We start from the raw sequence: 25,991 nt of genomic DNA, 5'->3' as shown, positions 1-25,991 counted from the left end.
AATATACACAAGAAATGTGCCTTTTCATATTCAAAACAGAAGAATATGCATCATTGCTATGGTAATTAATGACATATTTACTAATACAAATGTCAGAACCGCCGCGTGAGGGCGCTGATGCAAGTTTTATGCATTTTATCGAATACGCCTTTAGGATGGTGGAAGTGGTAAACAAACTTCAGCCTGTCAAAACAACGGACGCTGAACTGTGCGCCTAACTTCACAACTAATTTGGGTAAAAATTGATCAAGTTTCACAAGAAGTAACGATAGACACATTGAACGGGCGAAGTCGCTTTGATAAATTCGTTTGTTTATTGTACCACATCCATTCAATGTCACAGAAACAAAAAAAGAACAAGGCGTCTTTGAGGTTATGTTCCTACAAACAAAATTTGGTTACTTCGTCTAGCTCTTCTGGTGAGTAAAATTGCGTCAACTCCCACAAATTATTGATGAAATTGTTACAGATTCATCAAAATGTCGATCGTCTTCATTAGTCCGAAAAAACGAAATCGTTGCACAGAGTGCAAGTTTCGGTCAAGATCTGTGACTTCCATGGTCAACCACAGAAGACGCCATGAAGCAGGACTCTCTGGACAATTTAATTGTTGTAATTCTTTAGAAATGATTTGTTGTTCTGACTGTAATTTTACAACAGGCACTACAGTCATGTTGAAAAAGCATTTTGGAAAATATCACTTGGCTAAAGAAGAGGGCATGGAAGAACCAGTTTATGCATGTCAAAGTTGTAGTTTCAAGACTCACTTTATATTGGACTGGTACAAACATGTAAACAATTGCGAATCAGACCCTGAAGATGGCGATAACAAGAAGATAAAGGAACAAACGACAAACAAAATTCAGTGGTTTGAATGTGAGAAGTGCATTTATAAAACTAGATTTAAGTCGGCACTAAAAAGGCATAAATTGAGAAAACATTTGGGCCCCGACGAACTTTCGTGGTTCAAATGTGATCAATGCGACTTCAAATCGACAATAAAATCATATTTAAAATTGCATGAAAATAGAAAACATGTGAAGGACAACGAAATTAAATGGCTGAAATGTGATCACTGCGAATTTAAAACAAAAGCAAAACGAAACTTAAAAAACCACAAAATGGCCAAACATTTGATCGACGTCGAAATTAAGTGGCTCCTATGTGATAATTGCAATTACAAAACCCAATTTAAAGAAAGAATGGATCGCCACAATAAAATCAATCATTTGAGAGCCGACGAAATCCAATGGTTTAAATGCGACCAGTGCGATTTCCAATCAAAAACTTCAGTAGCGTTGAAAAATCACCAAACCCTCAAACATTTAAACGACGACGAAATTCAATGGTTTCAATGTGAGAAGTGCATTTATAGAACGAAATTTAAATCGGCCTTGACTAGACACACATTAAGAAAACATTTGAACGACGATGAAATTTCATGGTTTAATTGTGATCGGTGCCTTTTTAAATCGAAGGTCAAAGAACAGTTGAAATTGCATCAGATTAATAAACATTTGCATGAAAATGAAATTAAGTGGTTCCAATGTGACCAATGCTGTGTAAAAGTGAAAGCGAAAAGAGATCTAGAACGGCATAAAATACGAAAACATTTGAATAACGAGGAAATTCAGTGGTTTGAATGTGACAAGTGTGATTATAAGGGGAAATTGAAGTGTAATTTACAAAAGCATGTGAAGCTCAGACATTTGAATGGATAAAATAAGAGAATTATGTTGTTATTTTTCGATTTTTACGTTTTTTTTCTCCTTCTCCAGTTCCGTAATTAAATAAATATAACATTTAGAAAAAATAGATAAAAGTAATTTTAGAAATTTTCGTTTTGAGATACAATTAAATTTTCTTTTAAAAATCAGTATTTCTGGCAACTTCGATTTGATGCCAATGGAATTTTGGAAGCTTATTATGGTGGACCCCCATTTACTGAGTCTAGCAAATTAAAAATTTTTCGGGCAGAAAAAAAATTGCTAGAAATTTTAATTTTGAAGACTAAAAAAATTAACAATATTTTATATTAAAATTCATAGTTCTTGTAAATTTGGTTTACAGCAATGGAATTTGGAAAACTTACTATCTTTGGTCTTCTTATTAAGTAGGCCAAATTTTAAAAATATTAGACAAAAGAGATATATCTTATAAGAAAACTAACCAAAAATTTCAGAAAATTTGGATAAATACTAGGAATTTTGCTAATTTTGACTCTACTGTGATGAATTTTGCGGAGCTCACTTCTTATAGCCGTTTTATCGATTCTGATAAAGTACAATATATGATATTAAAAAAAGACAAATTTTAGAAATTTTTATTTTACGATAGAATTTTTCCAACACTTTCCCTTAAAATACTATAATTCTAGCAACTTTGGCTCTATGTGTATGAAATTTTAGAGCTTATTATATTGGACCCTTTGATTTAGCGTTGGTAATTACAAAATTGTTGGGCAGTAAATAAAATTGCTAGAAATTTTTATTTTGAAAACTAAAAAAATTGCTATATTTTATATAAAAATTCGTAATTGTAGTAATTTTCATTCTACAGTAATGTTATTTGGGGAACTTACAATTTTTGGTCTTCTTATTAGGTGGGCCAAATTACCAAAATTTTGGACGAAGGAGATAAATTTCATATATTTTTATTTTGAAAACGAACCCAGAATTTCAGAAAATTTCGATCAAAACTTGGAATTCTACTAATGTTGACTATTGTATTGAATTTTGGGTAGCTAACTTCCTTTAGTCTTTTTATCTAGTCTGCTAAAGTACAATGATATTGGAAAAAAGATACAAATTTTCGATTTTTTTTTATTTTGCGATAGAATCAAATTTTTTTAACACTTTCTTTGAAAATTCTGTAATTCTGGCAACTTTGGTTCTATGGTAATTGAATTTTGGGAGCTTATTACATTAGATTCTTTTACTTGGCTTAATAAATTATTAAAACATCGGGCAGAAAATACAATTGTTAAAAAAAATTTTGAAGACTGAAAAAATTTGTAATATTTTATATCTAAATTAAAAAATCTGGTAATTTTGGTTCTACAGCAATGGAATTTGAGAAGCTAATCTTTGGTCTTTTTATTAGATGGCCCAAATCACAAAAATATTGGACGGAGGAGTTAAATTTTAGAAATTTTTGTTTTGAAAACGAACCAAGAATTTCTGGAAATTTTGATCAAAACTTGTAATTTCGCTAATTTTGACTCTATTGTCATGAATTTATGGGGAGCTCATTTCCTTTAGCTTTCTTATCGAGTCTGCTGAAGTACGGACATATCGGGAAAAAGAGACAAATCTTAAAATTTTTATTTTACGATGGAATCAAATTCTTTTAAAACACTGTAGTTCGGACAACTCCGGCTTTATGGCAATGGAATTTTGGGGGCTTAATTTATGGGCCCTCTTTATTTGGAGTTGCAAATTAAAAAAAATTCGGACAGAAAAGAAAATTGTTAGAAATTTTTATTTTGAAGACTAAAAAAAAATGTAATATTTTATATAAAAATTCATAATTCTGGTTCTACAGTAATGGCATTTGGTAAACTTACAATTTTTGATCTTCTTATTAGGTGGGCCAAATTACAAAAATGTTGGACACAAGAGATAAACTTTAGAAATTTTTATTGTCAAAACAAACCAAGAACTTTTGAAAATTTCGATTAAAACTTTGAATTTTGGTCATTTTCAGTCTATTGTGATGATTTTTGGGGGCTAACTTGTTTTAGTCTTTTTATTGAGTCAGGTAAAGGACAAACAAATCGGACAAAAGAGACAATTTTTAAAACAAAATATTTTACGATGAAATCAAAATGTTCCAACACTTTCCTTGTAAATACTATAATTCTGACAACTGGCCTTATGCTAATGAAATTTTGGGAACTTATTATATTGGACCCTCTTATTTGTCTTAGCAAATTACAAAAATATCTGATCAAAAAGAAGCTTGCTAGAAATTTTTATTCTGAACAATAAAAGAATTTGCTATATTTAAAATAAAAATTCATAAATCTGGTAATTTTGGTTCTGCAGCAATGGAATTTGGGGAGCTTACTACCTTTGGTCTCCTTATTAAGTGGACCAAATTACAAAAATATTGGACCAAAGAGACAAATTTTACATATGTTTATTTTGAAAACGAACCAAGACTTTGAGAAAACTAAATTCTACTAATTTTGATTCTACTGTGATGTATTTTAGGGAGCCTTTAGCCTTTTTATCGAGTCCGCCAAAGTACAAGCACATTGGACAAAAGAAATAAATATGCAAATTGACATTTGATGACAGATGATTTCTAATTCTTTTTTTTTATAAATTGAAAATAGTGAACAGTCGTAGATAAAATGTTGTAAAAAACACGTTTAAAATGTTTCTTTTTGGCTTAAATAACTATTGTTGCCAACTGCAAATGGAAATTTAGTGGGTCATACTATACAGGATTAGACCCCCAGAATCGCGTTTAATATCAAAGATAAAAATTATCGTAAATAAAGTTGAAAATTTATGGTTTGACCTCAACTGAAATTTTCTAGAATCTCTATTTTTGTTCTAAAATTTTGCAGTCAATAAATACGTCAAAGATAATAACCCCCCAAAATGTAATTGTTAAAACTTAAAAACTAACAAAAATATGAATTTTGATTAAAAAACTTGAAAATGTTTTAATCATCTAAAATAAAAAAATTTGAAATCTCTACTTCTTGTTCTAAAGTTTTGTAATTTAGCATAGTTAGTGAATACGTTAAATATATTAAGCTTCCAAAATTTTATTGTCAAAACTTAAAAACTAGCAATGATATGAATTTTAATAAAAAAAGTAAAAAATATTTGGTTCGTATGAAAATAAAATTTTCTAAAATCCAATACTTTTTATCCTAAAATTTTGCACTTTGGCACAGTTAATGAACACATTAGAAAGCTCCTCAAATTTCATTGTCATAACTTAAAAACTAACAAAGATACGTTATTTTAATAAAAAAAAGTTGATAATTTTTGGTTCGTCCAAAAATAATAAAATTTTCTAAAACTTCTATTTCTTGTTCTGAATTTTTGGACTTTGGCACAGTCAATCAACACGTTAAAGATGGTAACCTCCCAAAATTTCATTGTCTAAACTTAAAAACTAGCAATGATAATTTTAATAAAAACGGCCTAAATGATAAGAACTATCAATCAATGTTAGGACTGTAACTCTAGTATCTATCGGTCTAGTACTACAGAATTTCATAATCTTATTAATTGTCACATGCTTAATTAGTATCTCAAAACTCAAAATGATAGACCAAGAATTTTCGATTTCAAACTGATTTATTATTATTATTATATTATTGATTATCTAGTTGAGAAGGAAATTTTTTAGTATAGCATTTTCAGGGCTGTAACTCTGGTATCTATGGAGCTATGTCTTCAAAATTTGACATATTATAGATGTACCAAAATTCAAAATGATTCAAGAAAAATCAGAGATTTTGCAATTACTTATTTCTAGTTGAAAGAGAATTTTCCTAGTATACTAGTTTTAGAGTTGTCACTCTAGTACCTGCTGGTCTATAGCTTCAAAATTTGACAGACTTTATTAAGTATAGTATAGTGTTGTTATTTAGTGGGCCAAAATTCAAAATGATTCATCAAAAATCACAGATTTTACAGAGGTTTATTTCTAGTTGACAAGGAAATTTTGTAGAATTCGTGTTTTGGGGATGTAACTCTAGTATCTACAGGTCTAGAACTACATAATTTCACAGATTTATTAATAGTGGCATGCCTAATTACAATCCCAAAATTCAAAATAATCGATCAAAAATCATAGATTTCAAACTGATTCAATTTGTAGTTGATAAAACAATTTTCTAGTATAGCATTTTCGGGGCTGTAACTCTAGTATCTATGGCTTCAAAATATGACAGATTTTTTAAAGGTGGTACGCTTATATAGCGTAAAAAAATTCTAAATGATTCAACAAAAATCATAAATTTTGCAAATACTTATTTCTAGTTTAGAAAATTTTCTTGGTATACTAGTTTAGGGCTGTAACTCAAGTACATACTGGTCTATAGCTTCAAAATTTAGCAGATTTATTAAAGATTGTACTGTTGTTTAGTGGGCCAAAATTCAAAATGATTCATCAAAAATCCCAGATTTTACAGTTGTTTGAAATTTTGGGAGGTTACCATCGTGTTGATTGACTGTGCCAAAGTCCAAAAATTTAGAATAAGAAATAGAGGTTTTAGAAAATTTTATTATTTTTGGACGAACCAAAAATTATCAACTTTTTTTTATTAAAATACGTATCTTTGTTATTTTTCAAGTTATGACAATGAAATTTCAGGAGCTTTCTATGTCTAACATGTTCATTAACTGTGCCAAATTTTAGAACAAAAAGTATTGATTTTAGAAAATTTTGTTTTAGAACGAACCAAATATTTTTTATTAAAAATTTTTTTTATTAAAATTCGTATCATTGCTAGTTTTTCAGTTTTGACGTTTTGACAATGAAATTTTGGAAGGTTACCATCTTTAACGTATTCACTAACTATGGTAAATTACAAAAAGCGGACTCGATAAAAAGGCTAAAGGAAATTAGCTCCCTAAAATACATCACAATAGAATCAAAATTAGTAGAATTTCAAGTTTTCTCAAATTCTTGGTTCGTTTTCAAAACAAAAATTGTAAAATTTGTATCTTCCGCCCAATATTTTTGTAATTTGGTCCACTTAATAAGGAGACCAAAGATAGTAGGCTCCTTAAATTCTATTGCTGCAGAACCAAAATTCCCAGATTTATGAATTTTTATTTTAAATATAGCAAATTCTTTTATTCGTCAGAATAAACTTCTTCACTTCTGTTCTCCACTTAATGTTAAATTTTGTACGTTTGGCATTTTGAGTCTCAAAGCTTTGAATGTTTCATTACTTTCGACTTTTATCAACTGTGCTACATTATGAATTTTTAGACCGAAAGTGTTGGAACATTTTGATTTCATCGTAAAATATTTTGTTTTTAAAATTGTTTGTTTTGTTCAATTTGTTTGATCTTTACCAAACTCAATAAAAAGACTAAATCAAGTAAGCCCCGAAAATTCATAACAATAGACTCAAAATGACCAAAATTTAAAGTTTTAATCGAAATTTTCTTAAGTTCCTGGTTTGTTTTCAAAACAAACAGTTCTAAAATTTGTCTCTTGTGTCCAATATTTTTGTAATTTGGCCGACCTAATAAGAAGACCAAAGATTATAAGTTCAGCAAACTGTAGAAACAAAATTACCAGAAATACGAATTTTCATATAAAATATTGCAATTTTTCTTCAAAATAAAATTTTCTAACAATTTTCTTTTCTGTCCGAATTTTTTTAAATTTGCAACTCCAAATAAGGAGGTCCCATAAATTAAGCCCCCAAAATTCCATTGCCATAGAGCCGAAGTTGTCAGAACTACAGTATTTTAAAAGAAAGTCTTGGAAAATTTGATTCCATCGTAAAATGAAAATTTCTAAAATTTGTCTTTTTCCCGATATGCCCGTACTTTAGCAGACTTGATAAAAAAGCTACAGGAAATCAGCTCCCCAAAATTCATCACAATAGAGTCAAAATTAGCGAAATTCCAAGTTTTAATCGAAATTTTTTGAAACTCTTGGTTCGTTTTCAAAACGAAAATTTCTAAAATTTAACTCTTCTGTCCAATATTTTTGTAATTTGGGCCATCTAATAAAAAGACCAAAGATAATTAATTACCTTCCCAAATTCCATTGCTGTTGATCCAAAATTAGCAGATTTGTTAAATTAGGTATAATTAATTAATATACATACAGGGTGTCCCAGAACTCGCGCCCCAGAGAAAAAGGGTGTATGGAAGCAACAATTCTGAACCAAAATTTCGAAACTATAATTTTTTTACTCAAAAAATAACCGAGATAAGACAAAAAAACTGAAGCTAATCCTGAAACTGAACAGAATTTGAAAATTGGTAACTATGGACACTCGTTGCCTAGGAAATTAGGATGGACTTTTATTCCACTTCTCGAATAAGCTTTCGGGATTGGTTGTTAACTTTTTATCAGTTCTTGAATACTATTAATCTTAGTCAATTTTTGTTTTGAAATTTGCCATCTGTATTGCTGTCGGCACCCTCTCTTGCTCTATGGGGCGCGAGTTCTGGGACACCCTGTAGATTAATATTTTTTTAGTTTTCAAAATCAATTTTTTTAAAAATTTTATTTTCTACCCGATGTTTTAGTAATTTACTAAGCCAAATAAAAGGGTCCAATGTAATAACCTCCCAAAATTCAATTACCATAGAACTAAAGTTGCCAGAATTACAGAATTTTCAAAGAAAGTGTTGAAAAAATTTGATTCCATCGCAAAATAAAAAATTCTAAAATTTGTATCTTTTCCCAATATCATTGTACTTTAACAGACTTGATAAAAAGACTAAAGGAAGTTAGCTACCCAAAATTCAATACAATAGTCAACATTAGTAGAATTCCAAGTTTTGATCGAAATTTTCTGAAATTCTGGGTTCGTTTTCAAAATAAAAATATGTGAAATTTATCTCGTTCGTCCAATATTTTTGTAATTTGGCCCACCTAATAAAAAGGCCAAAAATTGTAAGTTCCCCAAATATCATTACTGTAGAATGAAAATTACCAGAATTACGAATTTTTATATAAAATATTGTAATTTTTTTTAGTTTTCAAAATAAAAAACTGCCCGACAATTTTGTAATTCCCAAGGTCAAATAAGAGGGTCTAATATAATAAGCTCAAAAATTTCATGGACATAAAGCCAAAGTTGCCAGAATTACAGTATTTTAAAGGAAATAAGTGTTGGAAAATTTTTATTCTATCGTAAAATAAAAATTTCTAAAATTTGTCTCTTTTTTAATATCATATTGTACTTTAGCAGAATGGATAAGACGGCTAGAATTCATTACAAAAGAGTCAAAAAAAAAATATTTTAGGACGAACCTTAGGACGGATTTTCTACTTTTTTTTATTAAAATTCGTATCAAATTTTGGAAGGTTACTATCTTTAACGTATTCACTAACTATGCTAAATTACAAAATTTTAGAACAAGAAGTAGAGATTTCAGAAAAAATTTTTTTAGGATACAAACCAAAAATTTTCAACTTTATTTACGATATTTTTTATCTTTGAAATTAAACGCGATTCTGGAGGTCTAATCCTGTATAGTGTGACCCAATAAAGTTCCATTTGATTTTAGGACGGTTTTAGCAAACATAATTAACGATTGGCCAATTTGATAACATTCGCACTTTTAATTGCTGAAATAGTCGCTATAGGGCCAAATTTTTGAGGGTTCGAAAATATCGTTGCTACCTAATTCGGAAACTACGACCGGTAAAGAGATGTAGTTTTCGCCATAATTTTGCCCGCGTTTAATTTGTTAAAAATTCATTCTTAGATTTCCCGGAAGTTAAAAATTTGAATTTTTTTCCAAAAAAGAATTATGAATAAAAGTATGTATTTCTTTCTTATTTTTAGACCAAATTTGTTGTTGGGACTCATTTTATGCAGAATTTCACGCAGATTATAAATCCGGGCTTAAAATCTACGTACGACAACAAATAACTGATAGTCAATTAAAGTTTCGGAAGGTGAGTTTTCATTTCCGAAATTTTTAATTTTCTTGAGAAATCACTTTCAAAATGTAAAATTAATTGTGTTGATAGATTTCAAGCTGCTCTTTCGATTGATGTATAACTCAAAGGTATTAACATCGTTTTCCCCTGAAAAACTTCCTTAAAATCGCCCCAAAAACACCCCTTGAAAACAGTTTTTTTGCAATCTCGTTTATTTGCGAAGCAAACTTAAGTTAAGGGTTTTTATTTTACACGGAACTTCTCGCAGATTCCAAATCTGGGCTTAAAATCCGCGTTCTGAGTGTATGAATCCACGGTTGTGTAAAAAACATAGTGCGCATTTACAAACAAAATTATCGTTTAACGAATTTAGTGAGCAAACTTTATTTTCCAGACACAATACAAACACAAAAATAATTTTACATAAATATTGATAAAAATGGAGCAAAGTAAGTTTCGAGAAATAAATTGTTCTAGTTGTGATTTAAAACCTGAAAATCAAAAACTTGTACCCAAAATCGTAACTGAAACGTCATTGACCTAAGTAAAATTATAAATAGTTTTCTAGATAGTTACATTCACTCTGAAAACAAAGCGGCAAAATAATGCACGACAGGACTTCCAGAGCCACCGTTGATGTTCAGAATGTTTCAGAATTTCCTGAATGTTGCGTTTCCATGCGTTTCAATTGTTTTTTTAAATGTCTTTTCATGTGAGTTTTTAAACTCTTTTTCGTTTTCGTTTTATATTCGCATTTCTCACATTGAACCCACTTTTTAGAGTGTTTATTTTTCATGTGAGCCGGCAGGCATGATTCTCTTTTGGTTTTATATTCGCATTCTTGGCATTGAAACCATACAATGGGATTTAAATGCATTTTACTATGGTGACGTTCCAAGTTTAATTTACGTGTGGTCTTAAAGTCGCATATATCACAATTATACCATGAAACGGCTTCACCTACATGACGGTTTTTTTTATGAAATTTAAAATAGCTTTTCTTTTTTGTGTTATAATTGCATTTATCGCAATAATATGTTTGTTGAACATATTTGTTTAAGTGTCTCCTCGCCATGTGGCATGCGACCGTTAATTGATATTTTGCTCTAAATGGACATTTAACACATTTAAACTTAAGTTCGGACTCTCGCGAATGTTTATTTTTTTTGTGATCCAAAACGTCTAATTTGGATTTCATATGAAAATTGCACTTATTGCAATACAAATTTGCATCAACTTTCAACTTCTGCTTGGAAAAATTGTCACCACTTGATGGACAGTCTAGCGCATGTCTTAAACACTCCAAAGCAAAACAAGTCTCAAAATCGCAGTCTCTACACAGATAACACTGCACTTCTCTAAAGTCCTCCTTCTTGACATGGAATTGTTGCAAGTGCTTCTTCAAAACCATGCTGGAGTCGGTTGTAACATCACAGTCTCCACAAGAGTAGTTTTCAACTAAGTTGCTACAATTGAACAGTTGGAGGCCTTCTTGATGGCGCTTCACGTGATTAATCATAGTGAGCATTGAAGTTGTCCAGAACTTACAGACTTTGCATCGATGGGTCGTTTTTCTCGTGGGGTTGAACCGAGCGATCTCCTCGGTATAATTCAAGGACGACATTTTCTGCTGCTGGGTAAAGGAATTAGATAATTGTGCGTTTTTGTGAACCAAATACGTGAACTTACCAAAGAAACAACACTTTCCACTTAAAGTTATCCAACATAACCTCAATCCTAGATAAAGAAGCAAAATAGATAGACCACTCTCTTACACTTATTGTAACCATATGACTTTTACCGCCATCTATGAGATTGACGCAGACATTTAGTGACCCAGCTGCGACACGAACCACTAATGAATGAGGTTGTTGTCGTAACTTATTTATTGCTTTGGGGTTTGTTAATTTTTTGAAATAAAATACAATATCAATTTAGAATTGTATTAGCAGCACAAGATACATCCTGGAAATAACAAAATCTGTACAATTATCAGTATCATCACCCTACTCTTCACACATGTTCAATGAAAAAATTTCGATAAAACACCTTTTAAAGCACTAAGCAACACTAATTCAACGAAATTTGTAGTCACCGGCACCAAAAAACAGTTCAAATAAAGAAAACATAGGCTGACATCACACTTTAACTTGTGAATTTGCAGAACTTGTAAAATTTTCAACGGTTGAACCTGATGCTCGAACACACGTGCTTGAAACTATGACTTGTGGCGGCACCTATGCGATTGAATTTGAAATAATTGCAAAATTTATTTATGCGTCAATCTCAGAGAGGGAGCTCCGAAACGTGATTTCAATTGGTTCATAAGAGTGACCACCCCACGACCTCAATAATAGACTTGAGTGACTTCAGTCGGCTCCTCAACTCCCCACCACAAAGTCCGTTGCACACAGCTAAATGGAGAAATCGCCAGCGCTGTATTGCTGGTGGCCTAGCTCAAACATTAGAAATTCTTTTTTTTTATTTTTAGTTTTTAGCCTGTAATTTCACTAGTTTAAACGCTACAGACATGAAATTCGGAGAGATTACTGTCTTAGGTTCACAATATATTTTTAGAAGTTGCTATTCTTATTGCAACGTAGCAAAATTTTGAAAATTGTTTAATTCAGCCTGTAATTTTACTAATTTAAACGCTACAGCTAGCTAGTTTTACTTTTCAAGTACACCGAGTTTCTACTTTATAGAGCAAAAGGCACAAATTTTCGAAATTTTCATTCGAGATTCACAAAAGTCTCGAAAATTTTCTTCTACGCTCCATAACTTTGGTAGTTTAAAAGCGACATTAACAAAATTTGGAGACATTACTGTTTACGATTCCTATTTAAAGTGTACCAAGTTTCAACTTTGTAGAGAAAAAGGCACAATTTTTAGAAATGTCTGTTTTTGCAACGCACAAAAATTTCAATTTTTTTTAATTCAGTTTGTAATTTCACTAGTTTAAATGCTACGGACATAAAATTTGGAGAGATTACTATTTTAGCTTCACTTTTTAACTACAGTGAATTCCAACTTCATAGAGCAAAAGCCACAAATTTTAGAAATTTTTATTTTCGAAATGCACAAAAGTTTTTGAATTTTTTGTTACGCTTTGGAATTTTGGTAGTTTTAACGCGACAGTAACAAAATTTGGAAAGATTACCACTTTGGATTTACTTTTTATCTTCACTAAATTTCTACTTTGTAGAGGGAAAAACACAAATTTTAGAAATATTAATTTTTGGAAAAATTTCGTTTTTTTTTAATTCAGCCTGTAATTTCACTAGTTTAAACGCTACGGACATTAAATTTTGAGAGGTTGCACTTTTTATCTACACCAAGTTTCAGATTCATATAACAAATAGCACAAATTTTAGAAAATTTTCTTTTACGTTCCATAACTTTTGGTAGTTTAAAAGCGACAGAAACAAAATTTGGGGACATTACTGTTTCCGATTCTCTTTTAAACTGTACCAAGTTTCAACTTTGTAGAAAAAAAAGACAAATTTTAGAAATTTTTATTTTTGGAAAGCTCAAAAATTTTGAAATTTGTTTAATTCAGGGTGTAATTTTATTAATTTTAGAGCTACAGAGATGAAATTTGGTGAGATTACTATTTTAGGTTCATTTTTAAACTACATCGAGTTCCAACTTCATGGAGTAAAAGGCACAAATTTTAGAAATTTTCATTAACGAAATGCACAAAAATTCGAAATTTTTTTATTACACTTCATAACTTTGGTAGTTTTCACGCGACAGTAAGGAAATTTGAAAACATTACTACTTTGGATTTACTTTTTAAATTGTTTATTACTTCTCTTCGATTTATTTTTCTCCATTTTCGATTTTTTAAATAAAAAAAAATTAATTCGCGCCTATAAAAAATTCCGTACAGAAAAATTAATGAAGTTTAGAAATATCTGCGAAATGATGCTTTGACGAAATCGGTGATTTCTATTGATGATACCTATTGACAGTACACGTTTTCTTTGTTTATAATTTCATTAGTGGTTTTTCTAGGGATTTTTAGGTTAGAATCTAGGGTTTATGAAAATTTAGATTTGGCAACGCTTGCTGTCACTGTGATAAACAACTGTCAAATAACAACTAGAGTTGAGGTTATACTCAATCAAGCATTTGTAATTTGTTCAGTGGTTCCGGTAAGTTTAATTGCCAAAAATGTGCCAATTTATTAAGGAAATAATTCTAGATTCATCAAAATGGCGCCAATCCCAGAAGGAATCCGGCATCATTCAATTTGAAGAAACGGAGAACTCATCGATGCGAAATTTGCAAATTCTGGACAAAATCACGGATTTCTATGGTCAACCACACAAAACGACACGAATCAGGCGAACTGCAATGGTTTAATTGTTGGAGCTCTGTGGAAAAGTTTTCTTGTTCTGTTTGTAATTTTACAACAGACACGACGATAATGTTTAAAAAACACACAGCAAAGGAAGAAATGATGGAAGAAACAGTTTATACATGTCATAGTTGTACTTTTAAGACTCACTTTATGTTGGACTGGTATAAACATGTAAACAATTGCGAGTCAAGCTCTAAAAATGGTGACACAGAACATTTATATGAAAAGAAGAAATGGAAATGCAATGAGTGTGATTATAAAACGGACCACAGATGCAAGTTGAAAACGCATAACATAGAAAAACATTTGAACGACCATGAAATTGATTGGTTTATAAAATTCGATTACTGCAATTTTAAAGCAAAAACAAATCATTGTAGAAAAAAAAAGACAAATTTTAGAAATTTTTATTTTTGGAACGCTCAAAAATTTTGAAAATTGTTTAACTCAGCGTGTAATTTCATTAATTTTAGAGCTACAGACATGAAATTTGGTAAGATTACTATTTTGGGTTCAGTTTTAAACTACATCGAGTTCCAACTTCATGGAGTAAAAGGCCCAAATTTTAGAAATTTTTATTATTGAAATGCAGAAAAGTTCGAAATTTTTCTAAAGCTAAAGTTTTTAGGCTAACTAAAAGGACTCGCCAATTCTTAATATGCGTACGTCAGACTACATTAAATTCTGCATAATTCGTAAAAATTCCATTGCTATTGCCGCCTCAAAACATGGTTTAATTGGGAAATGTAAAGCAGCGCGCCGCCCCCAGGAAACAAGACGAAAATGGCAATTTTCACTATGTTCACGTCGAACTATATTAAATTATACATAATTGGTGGAAATTTCATAAAAATTGGCTCTTCGCAACATCATTTAATCGGGAAATTTAAGGCAGTGCACCGCTATCTGGAAATTGAGTTTTAATTTTTTTTTCCGAAACTAATAAAGATTGCCAACTATCACTATGCTCACGTAAAACTACATTAAATTGTACATAATTGATAGAAAATTCATAAAAATTGGCCCTTCGAAACATCATTTAATCGGGAAATTTGAGATAGCGCGTCGCTACCTGGAAAATTAGTTTATTTTGTAAAATAGGTATAAATGCTGACAGTTGAAACAAAACTTTCAAAAATCAAGGGTGGCTCTGAAATTCCCGTCATGCACCATTTTGCCGCTTTGTATTCATAGCTACCTCGATGCTAAAAACAATTATAAACACCGTGTTTAACTTTAAATTAAGAAAACTCGACTAAAATCTGAAAGACTTGTGGATACTTTTGACAATAAGATATTTAAAACACAATTTTTTTTACAATTTATTGCTTAAATTTTCGCCTAATTTAATTATTAATTCGACACTTAAAGATCAAGTTTTGAAGCAAGACCAATATTTAAATGCCTCCGCTTTGTATGGTATTGCACATAATGTTTCAACTTAGCTTTATAATGACACATGTCACATTTAAACCAGTGAATATCGTTGTTATCCACATGTTTGATGATCTTGTGATTTTTCAAAACCCGTTTTTCTTTCGTTTTAAAATCGCACTGATCACATTTCGACCAATTAATTTCATCATCGGTCAGATGTTTCCTTCTTTGATGTATTTTTAAATGTTTCTCAGTTTTCGATTTAAAAACGCAATGATCACATTTGAACCACGAAATTTCATCAGCGGACAAATGTTTTCGAGAATGACGTTTTAAGGCTGTACTGGTTTTTGCTTTAAAACCGCACCGGTCACATAGGAGCCACGAGATTTTATCGTCAGTCAAATGCATTCTTCGTCGATGGCTTCTCAAGGATGATTTTAATTTGGTCTTATAATTGCAGTTTTCACAGTTGAACCACGGAGTTTCATCGGGTTTTAAATGTTTGAGGATTTTATGCATTTTTAAGCTTGTTTTTGACCTTATTTTCTTATCGCACTGGTCGCATTCAAACGATTGAATCTTTTTCTTCGTTTTGTATTTTCTTGACTCGCCGAAGGAATGTTTCGTTTCAATATGGAGGCGTAAATTCGATTTAAATTTCGTTTTGAAATCACAGTTATCACATTTGAACCATTTCATTTCGGCTTCACTTAAATGGTTCATTTTGTGATATATTAATTGGGGTCTTGTTTTTGATTTAAAATCGCATTGGTCACATTTCCACCAATCAATTTCGTCGTCTTTCAAATGTTTTCGGGTTTTATGCATTTTCAACATGAATCGAAATTCGGATTTATAGTCGCATTCGTTGCATTTCCATATTTTTATGTCTGAATATTCGTCATGTTTTCGAAATTTATGTGCTTTTAAGTTACTTTGAAATCTTCCATTGTAATCACATTCATCGCATTTCCACCTCTTTGGGTTTTTTCCACCTGAAGCTTCATTTTTGGATTTGACTTGTTGAGGATGTTTAGCCAGTTTGTGTTTTTTTAACAGCAGATTTGTTTTTGCTTTAAAATTGCAGTAATCGCATTTAATAAACCGATTAATTTCATGGTCTTTCAAATGTTTTTCTATGTTATGTGTTTTCAACTTGCATCTGTGGTCCGTTTTATAATCACACTCATTGTATTTCCATTTCTTCTTTTCATGTTCTGTGTCACCATTTTTAGAGCTTGACTGGCAATTGTTAACATGTTTATACCAGTCCAACATAAAGTGTGTCTTGAAAGTACAACTATGACATGTATAAACTGTTTCTTCCATCATTTCTTCCTTTGCTGTGTGTTTTTTAAACATTATCGTCGTGTCTGTTGTAAAATTACAAACAGAACAAGAAAACTTTTCCACAGAGCTCCAACAATTAAACCATTGCAGTCCGCCTGATTCGTGTCGTTTTGTGTGGTTGACCATCGAAATCTGTGATTTTGTCCAGAATTTGCAAATTTCGCATCGATGAGTTCTCCGTTTCTTCAAATTGAATGATGCCGGATTACCTCCTGGGATTGGCGCCATTTTGATGAATCTAGAATTATTTCCTTAATAAATTGGCACATTTTTGGCAATTAAACTTACCGGAACCACTGAACAAATTACAGATGCTTGATTGAGTATAACCTCAACTCTAGTTGTTATGTGACAGTTGTTTATCACAGTGACAGCAAGCGTTGCCAAATCTAAATTTTCATAAACCCTAGATTGTAACCTAAAAATCCCTAGAAAAAACATTCATGAAATTACAAACAAAGAAAACGTGTACTGTCAATAGGTATCATCAATAGAAATCACCGATTTCGACAAAGCATCATTTCGCAGATATTTCTAAACTTCATTAATTATTCTGTACGGAATTTTTTATAGGCGCGGATTTTAAAATGCGACTCTGCGATTGGTTGTTATTTGAAAGTAAGAGGCGCGATTTAATTTTTTTTATTTAAAACATTGAAAATGGAGAAAAAGAAATCGAAGAGAAGTAATAAACAATTTGAAAAGTAAATCCAAAGCAGTAATGTCTCCAAATTTCGTTACTGTCGCGTGAAAACTACCAAAGTTATGAAGTGTAAAAGAAAAATTTCGAATTTTTGTGCATTTCGATAATGAAAATTTCTAAAATTTGTGCCTTTTACTCCATAAAGTTGGAACTCGATGTAGTTTAAAAGTGAACCTAAAATAGTAATCTCACCAAATTTCATCTCTGTAGCTCTAAAATTAATAAAATTACACCCTGAATTAAACAAATTTCAAAATTTTTGAGCTTTCCAAAAATAAAAATTCCTAAAATTTGTCTTTTTTTTTACAAAGTTGAAACTTGGTACAGTTTAAAAGAGAATCGGAAACAGTAATGTCCCCAAATTTTGTTTCTGTCGCTTTTAAACTACCAAAGTTATGGAACGTAAAAGAAAATTTTCTAAAATTTGTGCTATTTGTTCTATGAATCTGAAACTTAGTGTAGTAAAAAAGTGAATGTAAGATAGCAACCTCTCAAAATTTAATGTCCGTAGCGTTTAAACTAGTGAAATTACAGGCTGAATTAAGAAAAACGAAATTTTTGCGTCTTCCAAAAATTAATATTTCTAAAATTTGGGTTTTTTTCTCTACAAAGTAGAAATTTAGTGAAGATAAAAAGTAAATCCAAAGTAGTAATCTTTCCAAATTTTGTTACTGTCGCGTTAAAACTACCAATTTTCCAAAGCGTAACAAAAAATTCAAGAACTTTTGTGGATTTCGAAAATAAAAATTTCTAAAATTTGTGCTATTTGTTCTACGAATCTGAAACTTGGTGTAGTTGAAAAGTGAACCTAGGATAGTAATCTCTCCGAATTTCATGTCTGTAGTGTTTAAACTAGTAAAATTGCAGGCTGAATTAAAAAAACGAAATTTTTGTGTTCCAAAAATTAATATTTCAAAAATTTTCTCCTCTACAAAGTTGAAATTTAGTGAAGATAAAAAGTAAATCCAAAGCTGTAATCTTTCCAAATTTTGTTACTGTCGCGTTAAAACTACCAAAATTCCAAAGCTTAACAAAAATCAAAAATTTTGGTGCATTTCGAAAATAAAAATTTCTAAAATTTAGGCCTTTTGCTCTATGAAGTTGGAATTCACCGCAGTTAAAAAATCAAGCCAAAATAGTAATCTCTCCAAATTTTATGTGCGTAGCGTTTAAACTAGTGAAATTACAAACTAAATTAAAAAAAAAAAACGAAATTTTTGTGCGTTGCAAAAACAGACATTTCTAAAAATTTTCTCTACAGAGTTGAAACCTGGCACTCTTTAAATAGGAATCGTAAACAGTAATGTCTCCAAACTGTCGCTTTTAAACTACCAAAATTATGAAGCGTAGAAGAAAATTTTCGAGATTTTTGTGAATCTCGAAATGAAAATTTCGAAAATTCGTGCCTTTTGCTCTATGAAGTTAAAACTCGGTGTACTTGAAAAGTAAAACTAAAAAAATTAGTGAAATTACAGGCTAAATTAAACAATTTTAAAAATTTTGCTACGTTGCAAAAAGAATAGCAACTTCTAAAAAAAAGTCGGCGATTTATCATTATATTTTGCGATTATCAATAAACTTGACATTTAGTTGTAGATCAGTCTAATAAACAAAATTGCCATGTATCCATTACAGGTATGTATATAACTTATCCCTTTCAAATCCCGTCGATTTTTAACACTAGATTCTTCTAAATTAGTCAAAGAAATTGAAAAAAACTTCAAAAATTCCTAGATTCGGGGAAAATCCGTAGACTTGGCAACACTGCTGGCGGCTGTCAGCTATAAAACCGCAAAAATTTGAAATTAAGAAGCACGGGATTTCCGATCAGATTCACGTCATTTTGATTGAAAAATCGAAAATCGAGCGAAATTGAAGAGAATCAACCAAATATTGTCGGCTTACTTCGTTAAGTCTATTCTGAATTTTTTTAACCGAGGTCGAAAAATCCAAATTTTTTAGATATTTGTTGTCAAATCTGGGATTTGAAAATAGAATGTTTCTTAATTCTGAAACAATAACACAAAAGGATGCAACGCTGCACAATTTTATTATCCTTTTTATAAAACTAAAAACGCATTTTGTTCAAAAACGAACTTAGCAACTAACAACTTAAGCCGACGATATATAAATGAGTTTGTTTTTCTAATTAATGAATTGGGTTTTCCTTTAAAATCAGCTACAGAAAAAATAGTGTATTATACACGAAGATATAGGATCCTTAACCATCTCGTGTATTACTTAACTATTCTCACCAATGGTTAAAAGTGGTTATCTTCTTGTATAATAAATAACTATTAATTGTTATTTAACAAAAAAAAAAAAATTATTTGGAACAAATAAAGTTAGTTAATTGTTGTATCGAACCAGTGTGGTTTATTAGTTGTCATGGCAACTTTTTGGGATTGAGTCTGAAAAACACACATTTTAGGGACCGTATATTAAAAATACACTGTAAAACTTGCAAATTTCACTGTTATGGTCGGATACTTTAGTTAACCCCTGCTTTATCTAAAATTTAGTATTACTACTAGTACTAGTAGTATTACTACTAAATTTAGTATTGTTGTTAATTTTTGGTTCGTTTCAGTACTAAAATTTCTGTATTTTTGCTTCAACTCCATCTTGGAATTTAGCATAGTGAAAATCATTAAAAAATCAATATAGGGAAACTTTTTATTCGTCCTTAAAACATTTTTTTCTGACTTTTAAGAATAGAAATGTGGATTTTTATCGCAACTGTCTTTAAATTTTGGTTTTCTTTATCTATTTATGGTATGGTGGCTGTAGATGGAATTTAATAATAGGAATATTAATATTCTTTATTCCCAAAAAAAATCAAGTCTATACAGAAACAGTACAAAATAATTATAAAAAAATATTTAATGTAAATTTAAAGCATAATTAGGCTCAAATAAAATAAAAATTAAGTTTAATACAAAAAATAAATAAATAAATAAATAAAAAGGAAAAGTTAAATGAATTTTTATGAAATGAAAATTTGAAATCTCAAAAAATAATTTTAAAATATTTAAAGAGATTAAAAAATGTAAAATGAGAATTTAAATAAAAAAATTTAAAGGGGAAATTCGAATAAAAATCATCGATCTCTTAAAGAAAAAAAAATAAAAATTGAATTTAAAAAATCTATAAAGACAAAGTGAAATAAATTATTTCTAAGGAAGAAGCCAAATAAATTAAATTCAAATTAAAATTTCAAAGAAAGAATTTAAAAAAATCGAAAAATAATAATAATAATACGAAAAAAAAACAGAAATTAAAAAAAACAAGAAAATCTAAAATGAAAAATCAAAACAATTCCAAAAAATTCAAAGAATTAATAAAAAACGAGAAAAAAAAATTAAGGTCCGAGTGGAACTATGCATCGGTCTCACTCGTCTCACTTCTGGGTAGGTAAAGTTTGGGGTATGGTCAAATCGAGGGTCAGATCATAAAATAGTAAAGAAACATAAATCTAACGGAGTAGAAATGCAGCATTAGTTTGAAAGTTCTTTGCACAAATATTTCACAAACAAAAAAAAGACACATTTTTTAAAACAAATGTAAGTTCAAATGTTGTCAAAGGAGAGTTTGAAATAGTAATAAAACTAATAAAAATAAACAATATAAGGAAAAAAAACACAAAAAGAACACAAAAAAATAAAAAACTACAAAACAAAAAAAAACTACTAAAACAAAAACAAAACATAAAGAAAAAATAAAAATATACAGAAAAAAAAAGAAAAGTTTACAAAAACAAAAATTCAAAAATATGTGAAAAACCCACTAAAGGCATGTCTTTACCATTTCGGGTTACATACATGACATATAAAAGTCTTTTAGTTTGATTAAGATTGCATTACAAAATTCTTCATCCTTGAAAATAATATCATATAAACATCCCTTTGGATCACAGTCCAAACTATACGAAGAAACAGTATTTCTTCCTCGTAACTAGCAATCGTCCTTGGACTTGATAAAAATACTGATGGTTTTTGTTTAATGAAATCGTGTTTGCTTCAGTGATCAAACAAAATTTGATTTTTCCTGCGGTGTCAAATTTTCAAGCCCATCGTCGTCTATCAGCTCATCTAGTGAGGCTGCCAAAAATGGATTGTTCTGACATATGAAGAGTCCATCAAGTGGGGGTGAATATCCACAGTGAATGTTCAGGTTCATATTTTTTAGTTGTTCTGGACAACATTTTTTCTCCTTTTCTTCTAATAACTTAAACGCGCAAGCCACAGCTTTGGGTTCGTTTTCAATGCCATAAAACGTGTGTATTTGTTACCCGAAAATTTGATTTCTATTATTCATGCTGCCACCTTCGCTCTACTTGTACTTGGTCGCAGTTTACAAATTCTACCAAAATTACTGGCCGTCAGTCTTTTTTCTCGTTCACAGTGCCACAAAACACTGTTTCTTTGATCCGTTGTGGCCAATGAAATATTTAAAACTTTTTCCGGTGTTTCCCGCAAGTCATTTAAAAATTTCATCTTCTTTTTCTCAAAATTAAATCCTTTTAATACTCAAAAAGGTAGAATTAAAGTTTTCTATCTACGCCGACGGGTCGAAAACTGACCACATTTGTTATCAAATTCGGAATAAAGAATAGATCAAGAGTGGCAATGATTTTCTTGATTTTTAATTTGATAATGCACCCGCCTTCGCCCGGAAATCGAATTGCATTTATTAATAAAGTTAGTTGACCATAATTATGTTGTAAATCAACAAATCGCCACACAAAAGAAAATAATTACGTAGCAATAACTTTTATTTTTACACTGAGGGTCGTCTTTGCCTGAGGCGAAAGAAAAAGACAGACACCATTTCGAAATCGCTAAAATTTCAAAAGTTTAGCCAAAACTACAGCTGTCCTAATTAATAAATTGGCTTTTTTCTTGTGCCAATCGGTTTGTTTTGAAAATGTGTAGCGTTGTTACTAAGTCAATTTTTAATAAAGAAAAATATAATTTTCTAAAATCGAAAAAAAATAATTTATAAAACCAAGATCTAAATCTCATAGGGTAACGTCACCACAATTTTTTGTGCTCTTTCAAACACAAAAAACCGCATCTAAATAGCTCTTTTCGTTTTCGTACAATTTTGTACGAACTTTTACATTGAAACGTCCTATCTTCAAATACGGATAGTTCAACTTTAAACGTCAAATAATCAACATATGTTAGGCAATGACAGGTAGAAAGACATATACTCCCGCTCAAAAGTATTTGCCCACCAACATTTTTTAAGTAATTCCAAAATGATCTTTTTCTTCCGTTTTTGTTTGGCGTTTTTTGTTTTCATGTTTATATACATTGATGCTAACAGCAATTTTTTTTTGATATTTTAAAAAATATTAATTTTTTATTTTTTTAATGTACTTTTAGAGATTTTGAAAAAGTTATCGTCTCATATATTTTCACAATTCATCAGCCTATAAATGCAAAAACTAAAGTGTTGATTGACGTTTACCGTTTATTTAATATCGTGAAGGTCTTTCTCAAAAAATTAGTGACAGTTTTGTACAGAAATGGTGAAGAAAGTCAAGTTAGGTGTGAAAACGCGTGCAATGATTATCTCTTACCACAGAATCAGCAGAAATAACCGCGAAATCGCAAAAGAATTATTAATATTTTTAATACTTTTGAGCGGTAGCGTACGTTCACAAGTGAACAGTGAACTAAATAAATAATTCAGTGGAAATTAAAAAACACATTTTTTTAGTCTTGTTGTTCACACTTATCACACTGAAACTACAAAATTCCCACTCGCTCATTTCTCATGTTTGTTCCCCACATGCCGCACTAAATTCGACTTCCTCTTACTCTTAAACACGCACTTCTCACACTCAAACCACTGAACTTCCCCTTCATTCGTCTTCGCTCTATCCCCATCTTCATGTTTCCCAAATTTGTGCTTCTTCAAACCCGCTTTGTTCTTCGTCCTAAACCCGCACTGATCACAATCCAACCACTGAATCTCACTCTCTTCCAAATGCTTCGCGATCTTGTGCCTCTCAATGCTCGCTTTGATCCTCGTCGTGTATTCGCACTGATCACATTTCAACTTCTTCTCCGAATGTTTGTGATGATTGTGTCTGTTTAGCAGCGATTTTACTTTCGCCGCGTACTCGCACTTGTCACATTGAAACCACTGAATTTCGCTGTCTTTTAAGTGTTTGTGGATTTTATGACGCTTGAGGTGATTACTTTGGTCCGTTTTATACCCGCACTGATCGCATTGAAACTTCTGATTTCTGCGTCCGCTGTGCTGGTTCCTCACGTGCTTCAGCAGCACCGTCTTGTACTTCGTGGTGAAGGCGCATTGATCACATTTCACCCACTGAATCCGATCAGATGAGTGAATGTACGTGTGGTGCTGAGTGAGATCTTTTTTAACTTTCGCGCGGTAGTCGCATTTGTCACATTGAAACCACTGAATCTCGTGGTTTTCCAAATGCTTCCGGATTTTGTGCGCGGTTAAATACTCACTCTGATTGGTTTTATATTCGCATTTTTCACACTTAAATGCCTCAGTTTGGCTCTGAAAGTGCCTCCTGAGAGTGTGTCTTTTCAAGTGGTGCTTCAACTTCGCGCGATACTCGCATCTCTCACATTGAAACCACTGAATTTCGTGGTCTTCTAGGTGCTTCTGCAGTCTGTGGACTTTCAAGAACGTGTTGCGACTGGTCGAGTACTCGCATTGATCACATTGAAACCGCTTGCGCTCGTACGATAATACAACTTCAGGGAAATCCCTATAACAACTGTCCAAGACATGTTTGAGCCAGTTCAGGATAAAATGCGTCTCAAAATCGCAACTTTTGCAGTGGTAACACGTCGTTGCAACTTTTTGGGGTTTTTTGAGACTTTGACAGGTTTGGACGTGTTGTTTGAGGACCACTGCTAGTTCAGTGGCGTAGTTGCAGTTCGTGCAGTGGTACAGTCCGAGTTGAGTGTCTTCGCAGTTGAAGGATTTGAACATTTCTGGGGCTTCTGTAAAAATTGAGGTTAGAATGATGCGTGTGAAGTTAGGTGCTCGGTGGTTTTAACCTTAAAATTTGGAAGGTTTGAGATTTTAGGGCGTTTATAAAACGTGTTGGTTATTAGGCGTATTTTGTTACTTAGTTTAGTATGAAAAGACGACCGGTGGAACGTTCGATTAGGATTTTTTGACAGCTGTCATTTTGACTGTTGACGTTTGGGTGGCGCAAAATTTGAAATAAAAGGATATAAGAATGGTCACAATCTTATCTTAAGAGAACTCCAGTCAAAAAGTAGCAAAACAAAAATTGAAAAATTGAAAAATAAAAGTAAAAAAAAGTAGCGATTACAAAATAAAACCAAAAGGAATTTGGTAAATTAATAAAAGAGAGAATCCATCGAAGAAAAGTAGGAAAAAATTTGAATAGAAATTGAAATATTAAAAAAAAGTCATAAAAAGAAGTATGGAATAAAAATTTTTTGAATTTTGAAAGAGATTTGATGGTTGGAAAGAAAAATTGGAAGAATCTGAAGAGAAATTCAAACACAGAATCTAAAAGGAGAATTTAAATAAAAATGAAAATAAAAAATTTCAAATCAGGAAACTAAATAAAATAAACCAAAAGAAGAGGAAAATAATAAGATTTTGTTGGGTTTTTAAGAATCAAGAATTCAATAAATTTGAATAACCTGATAAAGAGAGAATCCGAAGATGAATGAAGTCCTAGAAATGAGAAGAAAATGTCATGCATCTAAATTTAAAGAATAATCAGACAACAATTTCCACGAATGGAAATGAGAATTGAAACGAACAAATGAAAAAATAGAATTCCCAAGAAAAAGAGTCAAGAAATAGCTAACTGGATGAATTTTAATATATTTGATGAATTTTACACTTGAAATTGTCAATGGTGAGAGTTCAAAATGTCAATAAAATGTAGGAATAACTAATTTTGTTATTTCTCTTTAGTTTAAAAATCGACAATTTCAAACAATTCGTCTATTTGTTCTAAATTTTTGTAAATTAGTGCTCTAATTATAACAGACAAAAGAAACAACGTGTCTAAATGTGACACGATAAATGAAGGAATTACAGTGTTGAAAAAAAATTGATTAGCTTCTTGCAGTTCACATAAAATTTCTGAAAATTCTTATTTTTGATCTAGAGTTTTGAAAATTAGCACTTTTAATAAGACAGTCAAGAGTGATATTCTCGACAAATTTCCTTAAAATCGCACCAAGAATAAAGAGTTACAGTGTTAAAAAATCTTCCTTAGCTTTTGGAAGTTCTCCAAATAAAATTTCTGAAAATTTATATTTTTGGTCTAAATTTTTTAAAATTTGTGCTTTTAGTAAGACAGTCTAAAGTGATAATCTAAATTTCGTTAAAATTACACTAAGAATGAAGAAATTACAAGGTCTTTAAAAATTTTTGTAATTTTTTTTGTTTAAAAATAGAAAATTTCAAAAAATTTGTGTTTGATGTAAATTTTTGTAAATTGGTGGTCGTACTAGAACTGACAAATGGAACAACGTGTTTAAATTTTGTTCATGTGACACGATAAATGAAGGAATTACAGGGCGTTAAAAAAAT

At 30.8% G+C, this 25,991-nt stretch overlaps 5 protein-coding genes across 9 annotated transcripts in view; 1 reads left to right on the top strand and 4 right to left on the bottom strand.

The window, feature by feature from the left end:
• The first annotated feature begins 129 nt into the window (after nucleotides 1-129).
• LOC148176798 (uncharacterized) lies at nucleotides 130-1,750 on the top strand. 2 transcript variants are annotated; one of them, XM_088033074.1, is made up of 3 exons: nucleotides 130-419; nucleotides 470-609; nucleotides 661-1,750. In XM_088033074.1, the coding sequence occupies exons 2-3, from the start codon at nucleotides 480-482 to the stop codon at nucleotides 1,719-1,721; spliced, it is 1,191 nt and encodes a 396-aa protein (XP_087889200.1). In that variant the 5' UTR covers nucleotides 130-419; nucleotides 470-479; the 3' UTR covers nucleotides 1,722-1,750. The 2 variants fall into 2 exon arrangements, with proteins under 2 accessions (XP_087889200.1, XP_087889199.1); XM_088033073.1 differs by having other exon boundaries at nucleotides 470-1,750.
• A 1,090-nt stretch (nucleotides 1,751-2,840) lies between these two features.
• The window catches only part of LOC148176780 (uncharacterized), a 264,781-nt gene continuing 241,630 nt past the window's right edge, over nucleotides 2,841-25,991 (bottom strand). Inside the window, exon 2 of one of the 3 annotated variants that reach the window (XR_015769838.1) lies at nucleotides 2,841-2,854. The gene's annotated coding sequence lies outside the window, so the exon portion shown is untranslated. Of the gene's footprint in view, nucleotides 2,855-2,984; nucleotides 3,002-21,062; nucleotides 21,080-25,991 lie in introns of those variants that run through there. The other 2 variants (XR_015769836.1, XR_015769834.1) reach the window with 2 other exon arrangements.
• LOC148176797 (uncharacterized) lies at nucleotides 9,972-12,018 on the bottom strand. Of its 2 annotated transcripts, none has more exons than XM_088033088.1 (3): nucleotides 11,959-12,018; nucleotides 11,302-11,342; nucleotides 9,972-11,245 (listed from the first exon to the last, which is right to left on the bottom strand). In XM_088033088.1, exon 3 carries the CDS (start codon nucleotides 11,234-11,236, stop codon nucleotides 10,253-10,255), a length of 984 nt encoding a protein of 327 aa, XP_087889214.1. In that variant the 5' UTR covers nucleotides 11,237-11,245; nucleotides 11,302-11,342; nucleotides 11,959-12,018; the 3' UTR covers nucleotides 9,972-10,252. The 2 variants fall into 2 exon arrangements, with proteins under 2 accessions (XP_087889214.1, XP_087889215.1); XM_088033089.1 differs by having other exon boundaries at nucleotides 9,972-11,242.
• Nucleotides 14,409-17,093, bottom strand: LOC148176796 (uncharacterized). Its single transcript, XM_088033062.1, has 2 exons — nucleotides 16,997-17,093; nucleotides 14,409-16,946 (listed from the first exon to the last, which is right to left on the bottom strand). The coding sequence occupies exon 2, from the start codon at nucleotides 16,934-16,936 to the stop codon at nucleotides 15,344-15,346; it is 1,593 nt and encodes a 530-aa protein (XP_087889188.1). The 5' UTR covers nucleotides 16,937-16,946; nucleotides 16,997-17,093; the 3' UTR covers nucleotides 14,409-15,343.
• Nucleotides 22,872-24,614, bottom strand: LOC148176795 (uncharacterized). The gene is made up of 2 exons (XM_088033082.1): nucleotides 24,467-24,614; nucleotides 22,872-24,409 (listed from the first exon to the last, which is right to left on the bottom strand). Exon 2 carries the CDS (start codon nucleotides 24,396-24,398, stop codon nucleotides 23,187-23,189), a length of 1,212 nt encoding a protein of 403 aa, XP_087889208.1. The 5' UTR covers nucleotides 24,399-24,409; nucleotides 24,467-24,614; the 3' UTR covers nucleotides 22,872-23,186.

This window comes from Gnatocerus cornutus, chromosome 3 (assembly GCF_029298725.1).
Source record: "Gnatocerus cornutus isolate USDA-ARS CGAHR chromosome 3, icGnaCorn1.1, whole genome shotgun sequence".
NCBI classification, from domain to species: Eukaryota; Metazoa; Arthropoda; class Insecta; order Coleoptera; family Tenebrionidae; genus Gnatocerus; species Gnatocerus cornutus.
This window is presented reverse-complemented; position numbering and strand designations above follow the sequence as displayed.

Excerpts from the sequence above, each read along its gene's own strand:
- LOC148176795 (XM_088033082.1), bottom strand. The coding sequence starts at position 24,398 with ATGTTCAAATCCTTCAACTGCGAAGACACTCAACTCGGACTGTACCAC.
- LOC148176798 (XM_088033073.1), top strand. The coding sequence starts at position 480 with ATGTCGATCGTCTTCATTAGTCCGAAAAAACGAAATCGTTGCACAGAG.
- LOC148176796 (XM_088033062.1), bottom strand. The coding sequence starts at position 16,936 with ATGGCGCCAATCCCAGGAGGTAATCCGGCATCATTCAATTTGAAGAAA.
- LOC148176797 (XM_088033088.1), bottom strand. The coding sequence starts at position 11,236 with ATGTCGTCCTTGAATTATACCGAGGAGATCGCTCGGTTCAACCCCACG.